This window comes from Rhamphochromis sp. 'chilingali', assembly GCF_963969265.1.
Source record: "Rhamphochromis sp. 'chilingali' genome assembly, chromosome: 2".
Classification (NCBI taxonomy): domain Eukaryota; kingdom Metazoa; phylum Chordata; class Actinopteri; order Cichliformes; family Cichlidae; genus Rhamphochromis; species Rhamphochromis sp. 'chilingali'.
This window is the reverse complement of record NC_137930.1, coordinates 46,778,701-46,805,235: the sequence shown is the minus strand read 5'-3', so window position 1 is coordinate 46,805,235 and position 26,535 is coordinate 46,778,701. Positions and strand designations below refer to the sequence as shown.

At 39.3% G+C, this 26,535-nt stretch overlaps 1 protein-coding gene across 2 annotated transcripts; it reads left to right on the top strand.

Annotated features, from left to right (window-relative positions):
• The first annotated feature begins 1,909 nt into the window (after positions 1–1,909).
• Positions 1,910–26,535, top strand: ampd3b (adenosine monophosphate deaminase 3b). 2 transcript variants are annotated; one of them, XM_080863511.1, is made up of 16 exons: positions 1,910–2,157; positions 5,943–6,014; positions 11,658–11,880; positions 12,007–12,169; positions 12,576–12,741; positions 14,166–14,385; positions 14,503–14,632; positions 14,813–15,007; positions 15,257–15,388; positions 16,650–16,813; positions 16,962–17,088; positions 22,767–22,930; positions 23,013–23,133; positions 24,044–24,217; positions 24,448–24,558; positions 25,700–26,532. In XM_080863511.1, the coding sequence occupies exons 2-16, from the start codon at positions 5,954–5,956 to the stop codon at positions 25,874–25,876; spliced, it is 2,328 nt and encodes a 775-aa protein (XP_080719637.1). In that variant the 5' UTR covers positions 1,910–2,157; positions 5,943–5,953; the 3' UTR covers positions 25,877–26,532. The 2 variants fall into 2 exon arrangements, with proteins under 2 accessions (XP_080719637.1, XP_080719638.1); XM_080863512.1 differs by lacking the exon at positions 1,910–2,157 and adding an exon at positions 5,573–5,787 and having other exon boundaries at positions 25,700–26,535.

Genomic DNA, 26,535 nt, shown 5'->3' with positions numbered 1-26,535 from the left:
CCTCAACTCTCGCGGCCCGGTACCAAACGACTCACGGACCGGTACCGGTCCGAGGCCCGGGGACCGCTGCTCTACACCACAGACTGCAGCCACTACACAGAGACCTGCCATCTTCAGAAGTTTTCTTATTACTCTGCAGTGGTTGGATGCATCAGTGAGGGTGATGAGTCAGAGTACCGGGCTGTGGTTGACCCATTTGTCACATGGTGTGAGCAGAATCATCTGCAGCTCAACGTGACAAAGACCGAAAAATTGATCATAAATACCTTGGAGAACACATAGATAATAAACTGGACTGGGACCTTAAGTGCATGAACGCATGTCTGCAAATGTGAATGAAGTGAAGCAACGCTGAAAAGATGAGTGAGCCAAGTTTTCTCCACAACAATCTGAGAGACTGATATGTCATACAGAAAATGATTACTTCAGCTTATTTGTGCTAAAGGTGGGTCTACAAGCTATTAACAGATGGGCAACATGATGCTATGTCAACACAAGACAACCCCGAGTCTCCACTTTTGTGTTAAAAGTTCGGACTTCAAACTTTATACCAGTTTTTAAATTGTGTTGATAAGCTACGTAAAACCAGTTATGCTAAAAATGTACATAATGTTTTTCCTGAATACTATCTTTATGTTTACTGCAGGAAGAAACTGTAAAAACAGCGTTTTCTAAGGAGAGCGCTCGAAAGTGATACACCTCCTGCTTTCAGGTCTGCAGGTATCAGGCTTATAATGTTTCATTTATCTTATAGTGGACAGAAATTATTGTTTGAAGTGGCAAAATCCTCAATCCTGATTGAGGTTGTCATGAATAAATTATGACAACCTCAATCAGGATTTTTTTCTTAAGTATTTTTATTCATCTTTAGGCATGAAAAGATGAATAAAAATACTTAAGAAAAAAATCCTGATTGAGGTTGTCATAATTTATTCATGACAGGGTTAAATAACAATAATTGCAATGGAACACGTCATACATCTATAGGCACATTAAACCACCAGTGGGCGGCAGGGTATGGAGTGACACATCAGTGTCCATTGTAGTTGTTTATGTGCAAGTATACCATCAGCACTGACACCAATACAAGAAAACAGCACAGCTGTCCACTGTAGTGACCACTATGCGTGAAAGGGCTAATTACTTTATCAAAGTAAGTTGCTCAACACTGCTAATAAAAAATAACAAACTGCAGTGCACCAATGTTAAAGTAATATCAACATTTTATAAATTTAGAGTCACCCTAAATTTGAAGTTTGACCAGTTTGACCTGTCCACCTGCTGAATGCGCAGCTGCTGTGGCACTGTATGCTACAGCAGCATTGGACCATAAAGAAGAAGTATCATGAATACACAAAGGAGTATAGGGCTTTAAAAAAAAGTATCTAGCCAACCGAGGAGAATGAACTTTCCGTCGCTGTCCAGATGGTGGTGTTGCAAGCATTACAGTAGCATTACCTTATGCTGAGCATACTCAGGACCAGTTTACTAGTATTTCAGACGTGTGTAGCAGTGGTATGCTACACACACACACACACACACACACCACCACCACGACCACCATTTCTATATCAGTGCTCTGTTGACCAGGTCAGGATCAAACATCTTGACCTTGGTCACAGGAACCTGAAATAAAAAAAAATAAAAAAAAACGTTGTCAAAATTTACTTCTCTTTTCAAAGTGGTGGAGAAAGCAATCCTTTTATAGAAAAAAGTCACTTCCCCATGTTTGTTTATATTTGCACACACACACACACGCACACACGCACACACACACACACACTTTCTCTAATCAAATACCCTAAAAGGAGACGGTGACTTGTCGCCAGCCCAGTGAATTACACATACAACTTAAGTTGACAAAGAGGGGTGGGGCTTATGAAGTCTCAAGGCTTTTAAAAAAAGTGACACAGAACTGCTTGTTCATACAAACGCTTCCTCCTGCACTTCCTCTACTGCCAAACAACACTGATGCAGATTACTTCCTTGTTTGCTACACCAACTTTGTACCTCCTTCATACTTCAACCCGGCAGTGACAGCCCGAACCAGCCCGGTGTCTGCTGGAACCTGCACTGACAAGGCTTCAGTCTGCTGACACCTGACAACGCTCTCTACAGTCCCAGGACGTTTTAGCTTTGTGCAAAGCCCTGCCAACAGTAAGTACACGGCAGTCATAATGATTCTTTGTGTTTCCATTGTTTATATTAACTTTATGTCATTATCAACACACCAGCATTGCTTTTAGCACTTACCTCCTTTGCATGGTGAGCTCTGGCAGACATACCTAGATATAGTTTGCATATAGATTAAAGATCTTAATATGAATGTGCATATTTCTATTTCTTTTTCTTTTTGCTTTTTTGGCTTCCAAAGGAGTGAGCATCTGTAGGTATTAAAACAAAATAAATGATATATCTTAAACTGCAATCTTAAGGCACAGTCAAACTTTTTTAAGGCAACAGTTAGCTGTGGTTAACACTGCTGCCTGACATCAAAATGTTTCTTTTTCCTTTTATTCTGAAACTTTGCTCCTAATGTTGAATTCACAGCATGTCTGTGGATGTATTCTTGCTCTCTTTACAACACAGTCCAAAACAAGCCTGATCAAGTACGGCAGCCGCACATTTCCCAACAGGTACCAACATGTGTCTTAGTTAACTAATACAAAAAAAAAGGAAAAATCCCAAACAAAACTAGATGCCGACTAATTGCCTTAAAAATAGGACTGGGTGGTATTCATTCTGTTTCCTCTGTTGTAGAGGAATAAATACAAGACTGCGTTACACCCTAGAAAGACACGAACCCGTGATACAGATCTAGTCAAATGACACTGATGAGTTTATGCATGGCACATGGTGCGTGCTTGAACAGTTCATGCACATCAAAGAAGACACTGTGGCAACGACAAGTTTCCCACAAGTACCAAGTTGTCAGAATCTCCTTTGAAATGCTTAGTTTGCACATGCCTTTGGAGTTTTTGCACTGGTTTGCTGTTGTTTTCTCTGGGCTATTTACACCAACAAAGCAACATAATAGAATAGAATAGAATAGAATAGAATAGAATAGCCTTTATTGTCATTGTACAGAGTACAACGAAATTGGAGTGCCACTCCCTTGGTGTAAGTTTCAATAATAAATATAATGTAAAATATAAAAAGAACAAAAAAACAATCATAAGTACTCAAACAATAGTATGTACAATATATACAGGATAGCAGCATAATATAATGACAGTGACAGTATGGAATGGACGATCTGATTTCCTCGTGTCAGCATTGTTCCCACATGTAAATTTCTGGATTACTGTTAATCTCCATAGAATCAAGAACTCATGTCCAGTTTCACAGCTATGGACCAGTTAATTATGTTTCCAGGTGATAGTTTGATTCATAGATTCAGCACACAACCATAAGTCTAGGCCTTTTAGTCCAGATTCTCTTCACTTATGTTTGTAAAATGATCAGGGAAGCTACTGCAATTTTGCCTGACCCAACCCCCGGGCCACGAAACACCCAAAAAGTTGGGGAACGCTGGTCTAGAGAACACTGGTTAGCTAATGCTGTCGTCAAGTAGCCTATCGCTAGCAAACAAACAGCAAGCCAAGTGAGGAACATATGTATAATGCTTACCGTTTATTAAAGGAAAGTATCCTAAATTGACTTCAAATTCGGCGGACAGGCGGCGGTTTTTCGCTTCTTCACTTGTATTTCGAAATAATCGAAGGCGGGTATTTCGAAGTCGCAAAGGAATGACGTCACAAGAAGGTGATTGGTCACTTGCAATGTTGAACCTGGAACAACATTAATTATGATGATGTGGGAACAATGCTGACACGAGGAAATCAGATCGTCCGTATGGAATAGGTTCAATTGTTTTTGTGCTTATTTACTACGGTGATAGCTCTGGGAAAGAAGCTATCCCTGAATCTGTTTGTCCTGGTTTTATGTGACCTGTACCGTCGGCCTGACGGTAATAGTTCAAACAGTTGATTGCTGGGGTGAGAGTGGTCCTTGATGATATTGCCAGCTCTGCTGAGGTACTGAGAGTTTGCAATGACCTCCAGGCTGGGCAGAGAGCAGCCACTGTGAAGCCACATGATTGCTACTTTTAGCTTGTGACAACTTGAGCTTTTATGTGAGATCTGGAATATCAGACAGATTTTATTCATTCATGTTCTTTCAATCAGGTAATTTGTTAATGATTCAATTATTTTTGTATTTTTTTAGACAAATTCTTCTAGACAGCTAAAAACGACTACCTCCTTAAGTATAATCCGCTACAACACTGAGATAACACCTGATGGCAGCTGACAGGATTCAGTCATGTTGGCATTGTGAATATCTGAGCCTGGTCTATTAGATGTCACTTCCTGTTACAAATGACTTCTTTTTTTTACCTTCTGGCACCAAATACTTCTTCATAGAAAACTGCTAGATAGTTGAGTTTACGATGTTGTAGCCTTTAATCTGAAATTATAAAAGGAGTTCTCATAACGAGTGTGAACTGGTGATAGAGAAATTAAATTTTTTTTTTAAAGTTACACTTCAACACATAGTTAAGTAGTTAAAATGTGTTATAGAATCAGCACTCGCATCTGATGCTCAGCAACTGTCTGCACATACCAGGAAAGAAATGTTTCTGAAATGAGCTCTTTTCAGTCTTTAACTGCTAATGCATTATGTGGATATTTTTTAATTCTATTGTTCATGTTTAAAATGAATGTAAATGGCATCCTATACTAAAAAATGACTACAGTACTTTTCACATGGATGTTGTGACAACACTGACACTGCATGCTGGTATAGAACTTTGAGACACGCAAAGCTGTGTGTAATGTAATGTTGTGTAATGTATACATAGGATTATAAACCCTAAACTAAGAAAACATAAAAAAAAAAAAGCTTGTGAAACACAACAGCCAAAGACATTAATTTGGCCTCCAAACTTCCCAGATTCCAATCTGATCAAGCAACCACGAACTCTATCAAGTCAAATCTAAAGGCATTAAGGATCCACCTCCTTCATTTTGGTTCCACACAGCACAAGACACTCCCAAAGGTGTCCCAACAATGGCCATACTGGTTAGAGCAGTTTTTGTCAGCAATTTACTGAAATGACAGTTGTTCAATGCAAACAAAACAAATTAAGTGGGACGTTTTGTTGTTGTTGTTTTTTTAACTAACGTTTTGCCCAAAACACAAAATACTTCATTTTACAAAAGTCAAATTAGAGTTCCAGTCCCTTAAAATATGTCAAGTAAACAGCTACATTCAATTTATGATGGCAACATAAAATAACAAAGTAATAAACAAAACTAACTGCTCATATAAAACCAAACCAAAGCTAAACAAAAATGGGAGATTAAATATTGTCTGATGATCCCTAAAACTTTCCTCTTTTTAACATAATGGGAACACTCCAAATACAAGTAATGCATTTCAACTTCTTCTTTTGGCTCCTCCCTTTATGGGTTGCCACATTGGCCAACAGCAGCACAGTCTGCACCGTCACCCTGTCCGCTAACAGTACCAGAGACGCTCCGGTATGGAAATCTCATTCTTGATGATCTCCATGTTTGACTTGTCACAGACTTTTTGTCCTTCCTGATGCAAACCTCCCCACTTTCCAGTTCACTGACTTCCTTTCAACAAATTCCAAGTTAAATCTGAGCATAATACACGAGCATTTCAAAAACTACGATAACTCAAACAGTCAAGTCAAAGTTGTGTAAAATCATGGTCCTCGGGGTGTGACTTTGGGTGTGACCGTCACTCAAGCAAACAAAGGTAAGGAAGAAGAGATTGTGATGCGAGATAAGGCTGTACTGCTTTGCTAGGAGCCATTAAATGACACCTTTAACCAATGTCAAGTTTGAGTAAATGCTGCCTTACTGAACAACATATGTGTGCAGTGTTATTTATTAAAGCTTTGTTTCTTCTAGATCAACTCAAAATGAGTAAGAAAATCAACATGGCCCTTTTGAAGCAACAGTCGACACCATGCATGGGAAAGGGTGAGTAAATAAAACCATGCAGGACAAACATAATATACAAAAGCACAACAAACAGCGATCTCACTAAACACAGGCATTCGTCTCACTCCCACGTATTCAAATGCAGCTATTACACGGTTTATCACGCATCTGTTCACACACCACTTAAAGTTAAACTGTCTGCTGTCTGCAACCTTGAGTGGCTTTTTTGAACAGTGCGCGCTCCTTATAGGTGTGATAAAAGTGAGGGCAGTGAACAGATGATTCCAACTAACCAAACCACTAAATAATTTGCATACAAAGATGGACTGTCACCAGCAATGTGCTTCCTTTTACTGCAGTAAAGTTCATACTCGTGTTCTTCAGATTCTTTGCTACACAAATGCTTTTATGAATGATCTCTAATAGTATGTAAAAGGGACTACTTGGTGTGTTTTGGATCATTGTCTGGCTGCATAACTCTGGTGAGGCGTGGTCGGCGGTGCCATTTTCTTTAAATTTGAGGTCTCTAGCCTGCTAACATACCTCTATAATTGATTTATTGGTTCAGCAGGTCTGGCTGTTGTCACGCCTGGGTGTGGCTCGTGAAAATGAACTCAGTTTTCCAAGAAGTCTGTTACTCACAGTTAATTAATAATTTAGCAAGAGGAGACCTTTACTTTTTCCTACAGGGCCAGCTAGGTTTGATGGCTTTTCCCCCTTACTTTAGTGTTTACATGGTAAACACAGTGACTGTAGCTGCCAGTACTTACTTTTTGCCCTACTGCCCCATATCACAGATCAGAGCTCACATGTTAGCAGCCAGTTGTGACATACCAGCTTGGATTAGCACCCCATGTTACCCCGACGCGCTCAATACCCTAAAATAGAGATAGAAGGACACTCAATACAACAACAACAACTAGCAGCTGCATCATACATACAGGCAGTGGACCAAATAAACAGCAGAGCAAAGCCCGACAGAGTCAGTCAGAGAGAAAACCCTGAAGAGAAGCATCACAGACACGAGCAATATACAGTCACCAGAACTCAGGACAGTTTACATAGGTGTTGTGTCAGCAGCACTCAGATGTTTTGTAAGTCCTGCCACTGAGTGCCATACCTGTAGAAGTGGCAGTGCCAAAGCTAAGAGGTAAGGGGTCCACAAGAGACAGAACCAGATACGTGAAAGCTGAAATACCTGACTCAACAGGCAGAGACTGAAAGAGCCAAACATGGCCCAAATCACGACAGAAGGTAAGAGACAGATAGTGCTACCCCTACTGATTTTATGTTTCTATTAAAAAAAAACTATGAAATGTGATGACAACTATTCAAAGAGTAATTTCAAAGAAGAGTTTCAAAGATGTTTATTCAGTGGCTACTGCCTGAGGCACAGAAGCAGCTAGATTTGACTTTCTGAGCGATGCTATAAGTGCAGCAGTCTTTAGCCGAGGAAACAGGTGGATATTTATATATACTATAAGTGAGTATTATGAAATACTGGCACATTTTATTGATTTTATTTTATTTTTGTGTTACACACTGAAAACTTAAAAATCATTCCAAAATTGAAATTTTATCATAATATTTCAGAATTTCAGTTTAATTGACGTTTCCAACATAGTCAGAGGCTTTGTGAATGTTAGGTTTTTATAACTGGGGTGTGTAATATGGTAAATGGTAAATGGCCTGTATTTATATAGAGCTTTTCTAGTCCCTAAGGACCCCAAAGCGCTTTACATATCCAGTCATCCACCCATTCACGCACACATTCACACACTACATCAAGGTCATCCAAGAGACTGTTGAGCTGTTCCAGCAGGGAGAGAGTACACGTGCTGAAAGGCTCATCAGAAACAGCAGCTCCCAAAATGTGCTAGCCAAGGAACAGGCAGCAAGCGTGTCAGTGTGAGGGCAAATGTTAACGGTATCATCTGTGAAGAATTCCAGATCACTCACAGGTTTCAGACAGAGTGTTGTGTAAACCAGTAGGGATGCAGTGTGCAGCTGAAAAGTTTGGCATCTGATACACTGGAGCTGCATGTGCTATCGTGTGCTTGTTGATTCCAGTATCCTCACACGGATATATTCTGGATGTGTCCCAGTGACCCCCATGGACTGCAACGTTAATATCCACAGTGATGACACGGTGATCAGAATATCCAAACATCTCGACTGATGATGGGATGTTGGGTAGCAACAGTAGCTGTCACACTGTGGGAATTAAACAAGGGGGAGAAGCTATTAAAAATATAAAACCAATCTTCTGTCATTCATCTGCTGAAAATACAAGATCAGGGGGTCCTGAGTTCAGAAATAGCATGCCATGCATGTATGAGAGAATGAGATTAATACAAATAAACTTGACTGTTTCCCACCAAAAAGCCTTGAGAACCAAAATGATGGCATGCTCATAACTGCTGCTCTAACAACGGGGTCAAATATTTCCTTTCCATTTACAAGCCTGGAAAAATCCTGTGAACTACATACAGGATATCTGTCTGAAGATTCTTGAATGTACTTTACTGATGCCTACCATTCAATAGCAGACCTGTATCAAGTCTGACACCCTTGCAAACCTGTTACAATGTAACATAAGCCAATCAATATTTGCATGAGCCTGAACTAACCTTCTGATAATATTACATGGTAAATGTCAAAATAAGGAAAGACTGACTTCCCAGGGCAAACTGCAGCGGCAATGATAATATAAACTTCAACAGCTGTGCTTTTCCACATGTTTGAATGTGGCACGTTTGTTGGTGCCAGACAGGCGAGTATTTTTGAAGCCGCTTTTCTTCTGGGATTTTCCCACACATATATCTGTGGAGTTTACAGAGGATGGTTTGAACGGCAGTTCTCTGGGCAAAATCAGAGGGGAATGGCCAGGCTGCTACAGGCTGATAGGAAGCCAACAGCAAATAAGACCACACCAGGTGCCACAGGAAACTGAGGCTACAGTTCACACATGGTCATCAAAAGTGGACAACAGAAGACTGGAAAAATGTTGCCTGGTCTGTCTCGGTTTTTTAGCATAAACACCATCAAAGCACCGATTTATCCTGCCTTGGATCAGTGGGTCAAAGTAGTGGTGGTGGAGTAATGATGTAGCACAACTTATCATTACTGAAACACTACATTTTAAACAGTAATGCGTTTAAATGCTGACCATTTAAATGCCTGTATTACAGTGTAAAGTTTACAATGTACCATCTTCTGATGGTGGCTTGCAGCAGGATAGTGCAGCATGAGTTCAGATCATCTCAAACTCATTTCTTGACCACATTGCACTCAAACGGCCTCCACAGTCCCCGGACCTTAATCCGACAGGGAACCTTTGGGATGTGGTGGAACAGATTGGTAGCCTCCATATTTACAGCAGCTGTGCGATGCTATGGAGCCAATATGGACCAGAATCTCTGAGGAATGTTTCCAGCAGTTTGTTGAATGCGTGTCACAAAGAGTTAAAGTTGTTCCAACCTGGAACGAGGTGCAACCCAATGAAGTGCCCGCTGACTGTATATTACTTATTACAAAATAAACACGAAACTAATGGTGTCACAATATACCAGTAAGGATGATGACAACCATAAATAATAAAAATAAATAAACACAACCTCACGAATCATTATGTAATTTTTGTTTTGCAAACTGTGGAGCAGGGAAATTATTTTACTGCTATTGTTAAATAATCATCATTATTACCATTGCATTAATAATATAATCTGGAGTTTATATTGCATTCAGGGGTTGAACAGTGTGTGTCTTTCAGAAAGGCTAAAAGTAACAGGACAGGAAACAGGCTTGGAGAGTTTTGCAGAAGTGAAAGTTATTTTGAGCAGCAGGCTAAGACGAGGCTTTAACAATGTAACAGATAGCTTTAAGAAGGCCTTAAGATGTTATGCATACAGTTATTATGTTGACCTTGTATTTCAGGTGCAGTTATGACTATTTTATACACAATGCATATCTGTGCTTATTAAAGAGTTGGAGCTCGGTCAATTAATTGGGGGTTGGAAGCTTTGTTCGGCGCGATGTCCGGACAATCTATTGTGCAAGTGACTTGGAGCCATAGAAGGAATTGCAATACATGCTTACAAAACACTTATATATCAGATCATTTTATATTAAGGTTTTAAGTAGAGGTTCTTGGTTAAAACATTTATTTAGTAGAAGACATACACATAGTCTCAGTGAGCCTCTGGTCTGGTGAAAGGTCAGAAGTGCAACAGGTGAATTGAGAAAGAGCATGTGAGGTCGTGACACACACACATGAGTTAGATTTATTTAGAGGAGAGATTAGTCATGTCTCGACAAGAAAGAGGAACAATTCACTTTAAGACAAGAACGGAAAGTACCAGCCATGAAAATAGAAGATGATCTTCTGGGTTAAAAGTCATGTATAAAATGTATCTGTGACGCATGAAGGGGCGTCAGTAAATCAAACCCTGATGCTATAAAATATCTGTTTATGCTTTGATTAAGTCGGAGATCACTTGCTGTCGGCGTACAGAGTGTTCTTCCCACACGTGTGTATTCATTAAAATCATTGTTTGACCAAGACCTTCTGGACCATGGGTGGTTTGTACTCTCCTTCCTCAATTTTGAACCTTAACAAAACGTTTACGCAGCTCTGGTTTCACAAGTTCCATCAACATGATATTTCCTACAGAAAAATATCTTGCTTATCATCACAGCCCTTCAGTCACATCTAATTAACACGCGGCGATGCACCGACAGAGGTGCACTGTGTAAGCAGGAGCTTTCAGTGTTGTTGCTTTTCCTGCTGTCACATACCGTCCTCAGTGCGGTGTGCTCTCAGAACACGCGGCCAGACTTGGACACACAAGTTTGTTTACTGTAACTTACCTGTTGCACTGGCAGCAAGCACTGAAACACGAGTTAGCCACTGTCAACGATCAACACTTCACTGAGTTCTTTTGATTCCTCGGAGGCATCCGATGGAAGACAAAACACTGCTCAGTAGACCATTTAACACTTTATTTCTCTTTCACAATACTTCTAGAAGGGAGATGCGTCCTGCATAACACAACAGTTTTATTACAGAAGCTCTCTTATTCTAGTCTAAACAACAGTGTCTCAATAACTTTCCACTAGAGATGGTCCCCTCTTATCTACTTTTTCCAAGGCAAGTGTGAGCGAGCGTCTACAGCTTTCTACTCCCCAAGGACACATGATCTAATGCCTTTATTTTTCAGGACTGTGTCCACTCAATACTACACTATATGACTTTATAACTCTTATTAATAAAAAAGCATAGCATTATTGAGGCACTGCAAATTATTTAATTCCAACACCACTCAAGACACGTTCTCTGGTCTGTGTGTTGAAATGAGAAGCTGGAAAACAGCCCCACAACCAACCGTCCTCACTCCGGGTTATGTTTCTGGTATTTATGTTTACTGTCATTACTAAGATAATGTTATTTCTTCTTTAAGCACTCCCATATTTAAACCCGTTTATGAGACGAGTTATAACATGTCAGTATTTTGTTCCATTTTAGATTTCAAACATAATTATGACATAACTCCGACTAATAATGACCAGTATTGGAATGACAGAAGCATTCTGAAATATGATTAGATTACATTTTTAAACACTACTTTTACCGGTAAGAAAAATACAGGTAGTTGCTAAAAAAATGTTCTCAATACTTTTCAGATTTACCACGCCTTTTCCCAAAAGTGTCAATACACGAGGTGGATGAGAGGGTTCGTCTGATGGCAGAGAAGGTGTACGCCTCTGCTCTGAAGGAGGAAGACAGCAAGGATACTCTGGCTCTGTTCACTGTCCCAGAAGACTGTCCCATTGGTCTGAAAGAGACTAGAGAGAAGGAGCTGCAAAAGGAGATGGCTGAACAGCAGTCTCAGGAGTCAGTTAAGAGGTATGGATTAGAAACATGCTTAACTGAACATATCTCTCTTTCTGGATAGACAAAAAAGAACAAATAAAACCATCAAAAAATACTCAGCATAAATAGTGCTTGCTTCTTTTCCCTCTGTGTAACTAGGAAGAAGAGTTTCAAGTTGAAGCGGTCACAGTCGGTATCTTTGCAGATGCCTCCTGATTGGACACCTACCCCAGCGCAAACACCCGCCACTGCTGAATCTTTGCTTTCAGACTCCTTCCCAGACTTCCAGAGAGTTACCATCAGTGGAGATTACTGTGCAGGGGTAATCAACGAGACTAGTCCATATGTTGAAATATAAAAGATGGACCACAGCCTAGTGAGGAAATATACGATAAAAAACAACTGATTTTTAAATTCAGACCAATGATGTGGTAAAATGCATGTTTGGCCTATGAGAGACATGTTTTTACCCAGAATTAAAAAGTCGATCCACTCTGTACTTATAAAATGACATTTTCACACAAGAAAAAGAAAAACATGACAGTTGTTCTTTTCTTGTTAAAACTTCATTGATGGCTGTAAGCTGACAGGGCAACAGGAGAGATCCTTCATTTAGCTCGGTGCCATAGTTTAAATAGATTATTCTTTAAAGGCCATCTTGAACCTTTAAGACACCGTTGTTAAACACAAACAAAAGTCAAAAATTAACAACCTCACGATGTTTCCAGATCACAGTTGAGGACTATGAGCAAGCAACCAAGGGTCTCCTCAAAGCCCTGTTCATCCGAGAGAAGTACTCCAGGCTGGCCTACCACCGATTTCCAAGGACCACAGCCCTGTTCCTGCGAAATGCTGAAAATGAGAGGTGGCTAGAAGAGGATGAAGTCCTGCCAGGTTTACTAAACTTTTCCTTTTTGGTGTCAAAAATGTCCAATTTAATCTTCTTGCAAAAGTGCACGTTTTGTAATTTTCCATCTACTCGCTCACACACAGCAAGAGGCTATGTACAACATGCGCAAGTGCAGATGTTTAACCAGCTCAGCTGTTTAACCAATGAAATACTCCGACATGGAGAGGAAAAGGAGCAAGGCCATTAATATTAAAGGTTCAGGTTTCAGTTCACCGTTAACCTCAAACAATTCACACAGAGAGCAGAAACAATATTAAACTTACGAAGGATGCCAACTCCAATATTCAATAAAAGTGCTCAGACCAGTTTAAACAACTCACTAATGATTTGATGTTTAGTTGTGTATTGGAGATAAAGATAAAACTTACTGTGTGCCACCTATTCTATGCAGATCTAATTTAAGACCTCTCTGTATGTGTGCCAGAGATGGTGTGAAGTGTCTGTGAGCCAAGGTCAGTCAGCCTGTTTCTGACAACAGATAATGTCGTCAGAAACAGAACCTGAGAATAATCCAGACAACAGATAAAGAAAATGTACAATCTTAAATATAACTCCAGTGTAATAAAGTTTACCGGCCTTAAATTATCTTACTATTTGTTATAATTTTTGCTCATTTTGATACATTTAAGGTTAAGTTCAATCACTTGCTGTTACTTGCTGTACAAAATAAAACGTAAAACAAACACACAAAGAGAACAAAACAAAACTCAGTCATAATTAAAAGCCAAAGTTTAGGTTTAAGTGAAAAATAAATAAAAGATACTGTATAATTTCACCCTTCCTGAATACACTGGGAAGGTTATACAGGCATGGAAATATCAGAGCTCAAACCTGATTGGGCGATGCCTGACACAGAGCCTGAAAAAACTGACCTCAAATGAGTCAAGAGAAAGACTTGTTGGAATTATCTACTAGCCATCATTTCATTCAAATGTCAGAGGTCTATTCGACTCATTTCCAGTTCCTGTTTTTGTATTCTTACACTTCACCAGAGAAGCTTTGCATGATTTTGCACACTTCAAAACAATACTTCTTTATCTCAGCCCCTGGGTACATCTCAATGTGTGAAACAAGCCATCTTAGCTCCTTTACCTGCCCTCACACAGTCTTTCTTCTGATCGGATCTCCCTCATAAACAGAAGGTCTAAATAACAGGTGTGTGGCCAGGGCTTTGAGCCTGAAATGAAGGCATTAAGGATATTTGCTCTCTTTGATGAGGCTGACATCCTTATTTAAAATTGCCAGTATTCAATAGGAGCAATTATTAATTTAACAGTATATTTGTATTTGGTAGAAAATAAGGAAAAATACACTTTAAGAATCTTTATTCTACAACCAACACTTCAGAGAGTGACTGTTTTTGCAAATGTGAAATAACTTCTGATTGAGCTGCTGTCATCATCTGCAGACATCTGGCCTTACCCTCGTGAAGGGGAGGACCCATACTCCATGGAGGGTATTCCTGAAGACCTAAACTATGAGCTGCAGATAAAGGATGGTATAATTCATGTTTATGAGAGTGCTGAGGCCCTGAAACAAGAGCAAGCTTACAGCCTTCCTTACCCCGACCTCGAGACCTTTGCTATAGACCTGAGCCATGTACTTGCAATGATAGCTGACGGCCCAACGTGAGTGCAAAAGCTTAGTCAATATTTCTAACAGATTGACATTACGAACCTTTTGACTGATACCGAATGACATTTATTCCATTTTACTCGTAACTGTTTCGTTATTTTGCTTCGCAGAAAATCCTACTGCCACAGACGGCTGAACTTCCTGGGCTCCAAATTCTACCTGCATGAAATGCTGAATGAAATGGCGGAGCTAAAAGAGCTGAAAAGAGTCCCACACAGAGACTTCTACAACGTTAGAAAGGTTGGCTGAAATCTTTCTGCTCAGTCTGCGATGCCCCAGACAGAGGAGAGGGGCTGACGCACTTAGAGCAGAAGCTATTCATAACTTTAGTGCTCTCAGTATAAATAAATATCACTTTATAGGGATGCTGTGAGTTGTCCAGTAAGCCCCGTGCCACTGTCTGACTTGTGTCAAACACAGGTGGACACACATATACATGCGGCCGCTTGCATGAACCAGAAGCATCTGCTGAGATTCATACAGACCACATACCAGACTGAAGCAGATCGAGTGGTCTTGGAAAAAGGCAGTAAGAAGCTCACACTCAAGGAGGTCTTTGACAGCCTCCACATGGACCCGTACGACCTCACTGTAGACTCTCTGGACGTGCACGCTGTAAGAGAACTCAAAGCTTTCTACTTGTTCCTATGTCAGCATTACCTTGTATAAATAGAAATTGTCCTTGATGCAAACAGTTGAGGCAATAACTCAGTGACTATAAATGACCGTTTGGTTGTTTATCTTTACAAACAGCTTAACAGTTCCTGTTAATTTCTACTGCAGTCCCTTTAATGAAATGAAAATGTTGTGATCGCCACTGCGCTGCATGAGCCTCACTGTCTGACCGATCGATTATCCTTCTAGGGAAGGCAAACCTTTCATCGGTTTGATAAGTTCAACTCAAAATACAACCCTGTGGGGGCCAGCGAACTGCGGGAGATTTACCTGAAAGCGGACAACTACATCAAAGGAGAATACTTTGCACGTCTCATTAAGGTATAGTATGAGTTAAAGCACTAACACCACTTGAAGGCCTGCTTAGCTGTAGTTAAACTGAAATTATGTAAAGGCACCAAACTACATGCAGAATTTATTTGCTCTTGTTTTGGCCTGTCATGTTTGACACGCGTAAATAGCCAAGGTGGAGAACAAAAAAAGGAACAACTTTACATTATTCATGTTGAAACAGATCCAGATGGTGACAAAATAGGAGGCACAGATGCAATTCAACAATTAAATAATGACATTTATACTTTTCTTCTGTCAGTCTCTTTGAGACAGATAACTGAAGGACATTATCAGCTGCTTCTCAAGTGAATCTCTATTAAGTATAAATTCATTTAGCGCTACAGATGTACAGTCCTGGTTTGCAGTCTCAGTGTGCCAGTTGATCTACAGTGCAGAACAAGCACTACCAATGAGAGCTACAGCCTCATATTGAGCTTTACAAGATCCTGTTAGCAACTGAATAATAATGAGGACAACTAGTTAGTAGAGCCAGCGGCCATGGAAAGCATGAAGGCCTTTTTTCCCCATTCAGACAAAAGATATACAAAAATACAAAATGCTAAAGCAAGCCAACAAATATGAGGCGTGACCTAATAAAGCCTATGTGTGGGAAACAGTGCATTTACTGATGTTTAAACTTGAAACTGTAGCCTGTTGTTTGACTACATTTGACATTTTTATCAGTGCAACTTGAACTGATCCCACAGAAAAGGAGGAAACTGACCTGGATATAATCTGGCTACAGTTAAAGCAATGAAGTACGGGCCACCATCCCCAGAGATTCAATTATAAGATGCTAACTCATAGAGGATCATTTTTTCATTCAGGATGTTCCCAGTTTTGTTCCCATATTTTTTTCTAGACATTATGACATCACTGTGGAAAAAGCCCAAACATAAATAATCAAATGAACAATGGCTAAATTCCACAAAGCTGCTTTTACTTTTTAAGGCCCTGGTATTGTGCATGCTGAGTCACTGTGACATTTTGATACAATCAAATGTTGCTACACGTACAAAGATTTGAGTCATATTCATTATGAATTAGAATAAGATATATATATATATATGCCTCACACGCACTGGTAGTGCTGCTCATCTAAGCGATGCTTTGGAATATGCAGTAAAAAGCACTTTGCTGAAACTTGGAAACAGTGTTGCCATATCTGTCCACTGGGCAGTTACAACTAGTCACTTCTGCTTTATCAAGAAACATCCTGTTTCTTCCTGTGGTTTGTTATCCGTTTCAGGAAGTGGCCGGGGAGCTGGAGGAGAGCAAATACCAACATGCTGAGCCCCGTCTGTCAATTTACGGCCGCTCTGCGAGCGAGTGGGAGAGCCTAGCGACGTGGTTCATCCAGCATAAGGTCCACTCGCCCAACATGAGATGGATGATCCAAGTGCCCAGGATTTAGTAAGCATCAACTGAAGGCTAAATCCAGCATAATTGGGTTCTGAATAATTACACTTCTCAGTCAGCTGTTTTCAATAAGCAAACAAACTGTAAAATGTTTGTGTCACATGCAGGAAGATGGGTTAAATTTGCTTATCTTGTCTTGCAGTGATATTTTCAAGTCAAAGAAATTAATCCCAAGCTTTGCCAAGATACTGGAGAATGTGTTCCGCCCCCTCTTTGAGGCTACAATCAACCCTCAAAAGCACAAAGCAGTCCACGTGTTCTTAAAATATGTAAGTGTCAAAAGGGAGAAGTTCTAATGTGCAACAGCAACCATATACAGACATGAAAAATTTAATGGTACCTTTCCACAATTAAATAAACAAAAAAACATAATCATCTGATTCTTATATCAGCTTACATAAGAATCAGATGATTATTTTATGCTACTTAACAAAATGTAAATGACAGGACAAAAAACAAGGTGGTGGCCTTAATATAATACTTTGTGGCAACACCGTTTACAGTTGTCAGTACCAACAAGTGATCTCTGTACTTCACAATAAGACGTTTGCATTTCCAAACAACAGGTAGTTTAGCCCACTCTCTCATGTTTGAAGGATCCTGACTCCACACTGCACTTTCAGATGTTTCCATAGATGCTTAATAGGATTAAGATCCTGTCTCATGGAGTGCCATTTAAGAATAGTCCAAAGTTTTATTCCCAGCTATACATGACCTGCGACTGAGGCTGAGCTTTCTGACACTGGGCAGTATTTTTCACACCAGCATGCCTTGGTACTCTCTAGACTTCATTGTGCTCTGCCCAGATTATATGTTTCCTGTGTCAGATGAAACAAAGCTGCCCCAAAACAAAAGTATCCCCTTACATGTTTCACAGTAGGCTTGGTGTTCTTCTCTTATAAGGGTTCATTTTTCCTTTAAACAAAGAGCTGATGTGGGTGGCCAAAAAGCTCCAGTTCTTTCTCCTCAGTCCAAAGGACATTTTCTTAGAAACTTTGGAGCTCGTTTTGGTGAATGAAATGATTCATTGTTTCAATAAACTGCAAGGAAACAAACAAATGTATCCACGTCTGTCCGTTCATTTCAGTGTTGTGTTATTGTGTGGATGCTTTAAGCATCCACACTATTGAGTTCCTGTTTCTCTTTATTCTTTATTATTATTCTTCAAGTTGCTTCCGTACACTTTTCGCCGTAGAACTACTTCCACAATTTTTGTGCTATTTTCACCGTTCAAATTTTAAACTATTCTGCTATTTCTGCTTATTCCGGCTATGACTTTTGCTATTTTTTGCTATTATACTTTTTAAAATATTAAGCTTTTTTCCTTTAATTTGTCCCATTGAAATGAATGGGAAACTTCTGCAATTCTGCTAAAATTTGCTTGTTTTTGAAACTTAACTACGTCCTCACACTTTTGCCTAGAACAACCATTCAAACTTTAAAATGTTCACAAATTATTGGGCTATTCATGTATGATTCAGCTTTTTCAAATCTTTTACTGTTTTACTTTTATGCCTCTTAAAGTTTTGAGTTGCAAAATTGTGATTTTTCACAAAATACATGCGTTGTTATGGTTGCTATGCTCTTGGCTTCCAGTGTGCCACTGAAGGTTTTGCAATTTTCACTTCATGTCCGAACAACTTCCTGCTACTTGCTCAATTTTCACTCAACTTCCACAAATTATACATCAAAACGTAGGTATTTTTGCTGGCTTTCAGAAAATGTCACTATCATTGTTGTGGTATTCATAGAACTTTCGCAAATCTCCTCAGACCAACACAATGTCGGAAAACTCTCCATATAAAGTCAATGGAGAGCTTGTTCAAAATCATCGCTGGATTTCTGTAATGAGAGGCATATTCGAATCGTCATATCTCCTTAACGAAGCAAAGTTAAGACATGAGGCTTGTCCCCGTATATCTTCAGACACTCCTGACGCTCACAATTCAAGAATTTCTTTCTCACCTATTACCGTTCTGAAATGAGTTGGACTTGTTTGAGGGTAGGAAATTTGTCCTTCGCTCAGATTTCTTCAGATTTCAAACTGTGGAAATGAACCACTTTTTTCTCTCGTCATAACTTTTTGTTGGATTTCCACAGAGACCTGAAAATTTCCATGATTGTTCACCAAAGCCTGCTGTCTCTTACGGTGAAAGAATGATATCGATACTCCAAAGCGATTTCGAGTTAGAAAGCGTTGTTTGAGGGCAAGTCAAGGCAGTTTTTGCTTCGCTCTACTCAGTTATGGTGCATTACAAGTCAAATATCTTTAATAATTCATATTTTAATGATAAATTGTTAACACTGGAAGATTCCCCCATCTCTTCTGAACAAAACGGTGTAAGAATGACCGCTCTAGCCCCTACGGTTAGGAAATTATGGTCATTTGTTTGAGGGGAGTCCTCACTATGAGAAATAGGCTGCAATAATCCTGTGCCTCTCTGTGCTGCGTGTGTAAAAAGATGCACCTGTTTTGGCGGGAAAACGTAAACAGCCACTCTGATTGGTGGATTTAAATTCGGCAGCTCTCTCCCTCTGTGTGTGTGTGTGTGTGTGTGTGTGTGTGTGTGTGTGTGTGTGTGTGTTTAGTGGGAGAGAGAGGACCCTACCCTTATTTGGCAGCATGTCATTGTTGGATTTAAATTGAATATAGTTAGACTGTTTGACTGGATTAGAGCCTGTGTTTGTGTGTCCCTCTGTGGATTTGTGTTTCAATATGCCTCCATATTTGTAATTTTGTAAGTTATTACTATTCTGCTAAATCATAGTATGTCTGATTAATTATAGTTTTTCTACTAAATCACAGTACAGTATTTCTTCTTTTTATAGGATTTGTGCTAAAACATAGTATTTCTACTAAATGTAGTATTTATGCTTAATCATACTATTTCTGCTTTTTATAGGATTTGTGCTTAATATAGTATTTCTGCTAAATTATAGTATTTCTGCTTTTTATAGTATTTGTGCTAAAACATAGTATTTCTACTAAATGTAGTATTTATGCTTAATCATAGTATTTCTATATATTTCTGCCAGGTCCCCAGGCAGCCAATCCTCTGTGAGGACTGAGACATTCAAATTTTCAAATCAGGGCCTGCACGGTTTCCCAGCCAATCATATATGTGTCCTGAGGCATTCAAATTTGCATATTGGGGCCTTCATGGCTTCTAAGCCAGCCAATCATATCTGAGGGCTGAGGAATTCAAATCCACAAATCAGGGCCTGCACAGCTTCCCAGCCAGCCAATCATGTATGTGGGCTCCAGGTATTCAAATTTGCATATTGGGGAATTCGTGGCTTCTAAGTCAACAAGTCATCCATGTCATATATCTCTAAAAATTCATATTTTAATGATAAATTGTCAACACTTGAAGATTCCCCCATCTCTTCTGAACAAAACGGTGTAAGAATGACCGCTCTAGCCCCTACGGTTAGGAAATTATGGTCATTTGTTTGAGGGGAGTCGTCACTATGAGAAATAGACTGCAAAAATCCTGTGTGTCTCTGTGCTGCTGCGTGTGTAAACAGAAGCACCTGTTTTGGCGGGAAAGAGTGCACAGGCTCTCTGATTGGTGGATTCAAATTCAGCTGCTCCCAGGCTGACCTAGAAACTTACTTATCTCTCCCTGTGTGTGTGTGTGTGTGTGTGTGTGTGTGTGTGTGTGTGTGTGTGTGTGTGTGTGTGTGTGTGTGTGTGTGTGACAGAGAGAGAGAGAGAGAGAAAGGCTTTTAATGGGATGACCTCATTCTAAGCTTCAAATTCAATATATTTAGACTGTTTGACTGAATTGGATCTTGTGTGTGTGTCTCTCTGTGCATGTGTGTTTACTTATGTGTACATATTTCTGATTGTGTGGCTGTTATATATTTTTTTTGCTGATTTTTGTCATCTAACAAGTATATTTGAGGGACCCTCAGCATGTTCAGCATTTTTTCAGCTGTCCATTTTGCTTTTCCGATTTTTCTGTTTAACTTATTACTATTGTGCTAAATCATACTATTTCTGCTTTTAATAGGATTTGTGCTTAATATACTAGTTCTGCTTTTTATAGGATTTGTGCTTAATATAGTATTTCTGCTAAATGTAGTATTTATGCTTAATCATAGTATTTCTATATATTTCTGCCAGGTCCCCAGGCAGCCAATCCTCTGTGAGGACTGAGACATTCAAATTTTCAAATCAGGGCCTGCACGGTTTCCCAGCCAATCATATATGTGTCCTGAGGCATTCAAATTTGCATATTGGGGCCTTCATGGCTTCTAAGCCAGCCAATCATATCTGAGGGCTGAGGAATTCAAATCCACAAATCAGGGCCTGCACGGCTTCCCAGCCAGCCAATCATATATGTGGCCTCAGGCATTCAAATTTGCATATTGGGGAATTCGTGGCTTCTAAGTCAACAAGTCATCCATGTCGTATATCTCTAAAAATTCACATTTTAATGATAAATTGTTAACACTGGAAGATTCCCCCATCTCTTCTGAACAAAACGGTTTAAGAATGACCGCTCTAGCCCCTACGGTTAGGAAATTATGGTCATTTGTTTGAGGGGAGTCCTCACTATGAGAAATAGGCTGCAATAATCCTGTGCCTCTCTGTGCTGCGTGTGTAAAAAGATGCACCTGTTTTGGCGGGAAAACGTAAACAGCCACTCTGATTGGTGGATTTAAATTCGGCAGCTCTCTCCCTCTGTGTGTGTGTGTGTGTGTGTGTGTGTGTGTGTGTGTGTGTGTGTGTGTGTGTGTGTGTGTGTGTGTGTGTTTAGTGGGAGAGAGAGGACCCTGCCCTTATTTGGCAGCATGTCATTGTAGGATTTAAATTGAATATAGTTAGACTGGTTGACTGAATTGGATCTTGTGTGTGTGTCTCTCTGTGCATGTGTGTTTCCTCATGTGTACATATTTGTAATTGTGTGGCTGTCATAAATTTTTTTTCAGATTTTTGTCATTTAACAAGTATATTTGAGGGACCCTCAGCATGTTCAGCATTTTTTCAGCTGTCCATTTTGCTTTTCCAATTTTTCTGTTTAACTTATTACTATTGTGCTAAATCATACTATTTCTGCTATTTTATAAGATTTGTGCTTAATATACTATTTCTGCTTTTATAGGATTTGTGCTTAATATAGTATTTCTGCTTTTTATAAGATTTGTGCTTAATATAGTATTTCTGCTAAATGTAGTATTTATGCTTAATCATATTATTTCTGCTTTTCATAGGATTTGTGCTTAATATAGTATTTCTGCTAAATTTAGTATTTCTGATTAATTATAGTTTTTCTACTAAATCATAGTACAGTATTTCTGCTTTTTATGGGATTTGTGCTAAAACAAAGTATTTCTACTAAATGTAGTATTTATGCTTAATCATACCATTTCTGCTTTTTATAGGATTTGTGCTTAATATAGTATTTCTGCTAAATTATAGTATTTCTGCCAAATTATAATATTTGTGCTAAAACATAGTCTTAATTTAAAATTACAATATTCATAGTTCATCACAGTGTCTCTGGTAAATCACAATATTTCTGCTCTGTTGTACTATTTTTCTAAATCATAGTGTTTCTGTAATGGCTAAGTATTTTTGGCTAAATATATTCTTTCTGTTATCTTATACTATTTCTCCTAAATTCTTGTATTTTTGAGAAGTTATCATGTTTCTGGTAAGTTACAATATTTCTGCTAAATTCTGCTATGCTATTGTATCTCTGCCAAGTATTATGTTTCCTCTAAGATGTTGCAGTTCTGCTAAGTTATTCCATTTTAGCAAACTTCTTTTGCTTCTGCAAAGTTTTTACAATTTCTGCAACTTTTCAGCTTTTTCAGCTACTTTTTGCATACAGCTTCAGCTTTAAGCATCCACACTGCATTTTCGCAGGAAATGCAAATTTTTCTAGTATATACTTTATGTTTGCAAATGTGCTGATATGAATCTGTTTTCCTGTAGGTGACGGGATTTGACAGCGTGGATGACGAATCTAAACACAGCGACCACATGTTCTCTTACAAGAGCCCGAAGCCTGAGGCATGGACCACAGATGACAATCCTCCCTACACCTATTATCTGTTCTACATGTATGCCAACATAATGGTTCTCAACAACCTCCGCAAGTAAGCCCTGCCCATTAGTCTCATTTAATGCTACATGGCTTCCATGTAGTAGTGCACAAAGTAACTATGGATCGTTCTACAGGCAAAGAGGACTGAACACCTTCCTGTTCCGTCCCCACTGTGGAGAGGCGGGTTCCATCACTCATCTTGTCTCCGCCTTCCTGACAGCTGACAACATCTCCCATGGACTCAACCTTAAGAAGGTTAAAACCTTAAAATCATATTGAGGTTTGATACTCAGCGTCTTGTGTTTGCTGATTGCACAAGATGCTGGCAGATGATATTTTCTGCAAACAGGTCCATCAGTAACGAGCAGTGACACGCTAATCCACACGAGTGCTTGTTTTTAGCTGTCACATTTTAGTCCCTCTCCGATGTGCTCATAGGAGAACAAAAACAGCTTGTTTGAGTAAGATGTGTTGGGTAGAATACCATTTACCATCCAGTTGATATCTAAACACCAGAGAAGTTCCTGCTGTGTAATATAATATCCAACTAAATGTGAAGAGAAAAATAAACAGCCAACAGATGAGGTTAAACACTGCATGTATAAATATGTAGGGAGGATTTAAAACAGTTAATCACATTCTCTAATAATTGCATCATGTTTTCAATACTGCTCAAATTTGGAACACGTTGCATTATTGCACACAGACGACATTAGATTAGTATGACAAATGTTGCTAAGATTAGCGCTGCGGCCCTTAACTTCCAAATGCCTGTGCGAAGAATGTGGCTACATGTTGCTCCAGTCAGTTATGTCAGTTTACATGGACACATCCTCCATACAAGCACTTTCCAGAGTGCATGTTTAAAGCTTTTTCTCTGTCACAGAGAGAGAGGGGAGTGCTGCCATCTTCTGGGCTCCATAGCCCAAGGTTTGTTGTGCCATAACATAAGATATGGTTTCTAAAAGTCAATATTGATTTAACGCTTAGTTTTGAATAACTTCTTATAATTAGGAAGACTTGCGTGTCTGCACCATCTACAAAACGTTTCCCTTGAACTTCTACTTGTTCTGCTTGTAATTTCATTTAGTTTTCCCACAAATAAAATGAAAATAACAAAACAAAATCGTTCTATTCGCATTACTATGTTGTGTCTCCTCCCCAGAGCCCAGTGTTGCAGTATCTATACTACCTGGCCCAGGTCCCAATTGCCATGTCTCCACTGAGCAACAACAGCCTGTTCCTGGAGTACTCCAAGAACCCCCTGAGAGAGTTTCTGCACAAGGGCCTGTGTGTGTCCCTGTCCACCGACGACCCCATGCAGTTCCACTACACCAAGGTCAGAAACACAGGAGAATTTTTTATTTACCGTTTCACAGTCACTTTGATCACAGTAATTTGCTCCAGTCTGGTGACATCTGTGAGACTAATTGAATAATCACTGTCAGTATGTGGTGCACAGAGAAATACAAGAAATTTCTCTCTTCTTGAAGGGTGCTGTACAAATAGACCTGCCAGCCCAATCATAACATTTCATTTGTTAATATCAGTTTTTTTGAAACGTTTCAGGAGGCCTTGATGGAGGAGTATGCCATTGCAGCTCAGCTGTGGAAGCTGAGCACTTGTGATTTGTGTGAGATTGCCAGGAACAGTGTCCTGCAGAGCGGCCTCTCACATGAGGTAAGGTCAGACCTTTTGTGCTTGGGGGATGCTCTCTTTAAAAGTCCTTATTGTAAAATGATGCGTTTGGAAACAGATACAATGGATAAAATAATAGATAAACTAAAAACTTCTTTATTTTTTTGTCCCAAACTTTTGTATTAAACATGAACTCAAGTTGATCTGCTGCCAGGGTTGTTTAAAAAGACAAAAGCAGTACTTTTTGGAAGTTTGAAATCCTGTTACTTCTGGTGTAAAACAAACAGCATTTCATTAAAAAAATGCTTTATACAAACAGTCACATATAAAGGTGGTGGTCTGGTGCTGCTTTGCTTCTTCAGGAGCTGGATGACTTTTCATTATTAATAAAAGATCAGTTCATGCCCTGAAGTTCAAACTGACTTGGGTTTAAACAGCAGGATGATGATCTCAAACACACCATCAGCTGCACTGCTCAAAAATACTAAGACAAAGGTTTTAATGCGGTTCAATCAAAGTCTGCACTTAAATCCAATTGAGTTGCTTTGGCATGACCTCAAACACGCTGTTCATGTTCAATTAAAGCAAATCAGCAACGAAGAGTGAACAAAAATTTCCCCACAGCGATTTGAAAGACTCATTGCCAGTTATTGCTAATGACTGACTGTAGTTAACAACCAGTTATTAGGTTTAGGGGTAATTACTTTTTTCACATAGGGTCAGATAGGTTTGTTTTTGTGTTAATAAATGGAATCATCATTTAAAAACTGCTTTTTTGCTGTATTTGGGTTCTCTTTGTGTAACCCAAATGAGGGGTCAAATACTTTTTTGAGGCACTAAATAGCAGTGCAGACTTACTGAAAGCTAACTAATTTCCCAAAATTCTACAATATTCCAGTAATTTCTTTCGAAAACTTAATTGCTCACAAAAATGTCAATCGGCACATCCAAGAAGAACCCTAAAATATGTCCTTCAGATTAGTACCGATCCTATTACCACTGAAAAGCTAGATAAGAGAATGTCTGACAGTCCAATAGTCCTGACTTCATTGAGTGCATATTTATTCTGTGCAATCTCTCTTTTTTTTTAATGAAATTCAAACTCCACAATGAGTTAATTCTGGAAATATTATATCTATTTGCAACTTTCCAACCTACATCTTTTTAACCGTGCTCCCTATAGGAGAAGAAACACTTCATTGGGCCCAACTACCTACAGGATGGACCGAAGGGCAATGACATCAGGCGGACAAATGTAGCACAAATCCGCATGGCCTATCGCTACGAGACTCTGTGCAATGAGCTCAGTTTTCTAGTGGATGCAGTGAAAACCGAGTTCGGCCACAGTTCAGCTCAGTGACCGAACACACCAACACAAACTGTGCTTGGATATGTCACACAGGGATAAAGGGGCACAGGCTAGACAGCACAATCTTTTAAACACCCTCTAAAGGTTCCTGATGCTTATTAGGAAAAAATGCAGTGTTTTCTACATATTTGGTGCTTGTTGGTAAAGGTGGCGGTGTTTTGACCTCGTGTCACAAAATGAAAATGTGATTGTAACACCTTCCAGTCAGCATGTATATCGTTTCATTAGAATAACAGTCTATTTTCATTTTGCAGGTTGTTTACTGTGGATGTGGCTATTGGATTGACACATTAAGAAGGGGGAAATGGTTTAAAAGTTAGAAAGCAACAATTGATTTTTGTTCTGCATGTTCTCTGCTTGAAGATAATATACGTTTGGGGTCAGACTATGCCGTGTGCATGGATTTCAGGCACAAGCATAATTTTGACAGACGTTAATGAAAGGCCAGGTAAACCGTTACAGTGAAATCTGTATTTAAGACCTGCGTTACACTCGCAAACATGTGACTGTTTAGAATTTTCTTTTTATATATGTGATGTCATTTTTAAATAGTTTTCCATTCCTAAAATAAAGGCTACAGAAATGTCAGAGATGTTTGTCATGAACTTTCTTTGAACCAACCTGCCAATAAGTTACAGAGGAAACAGATG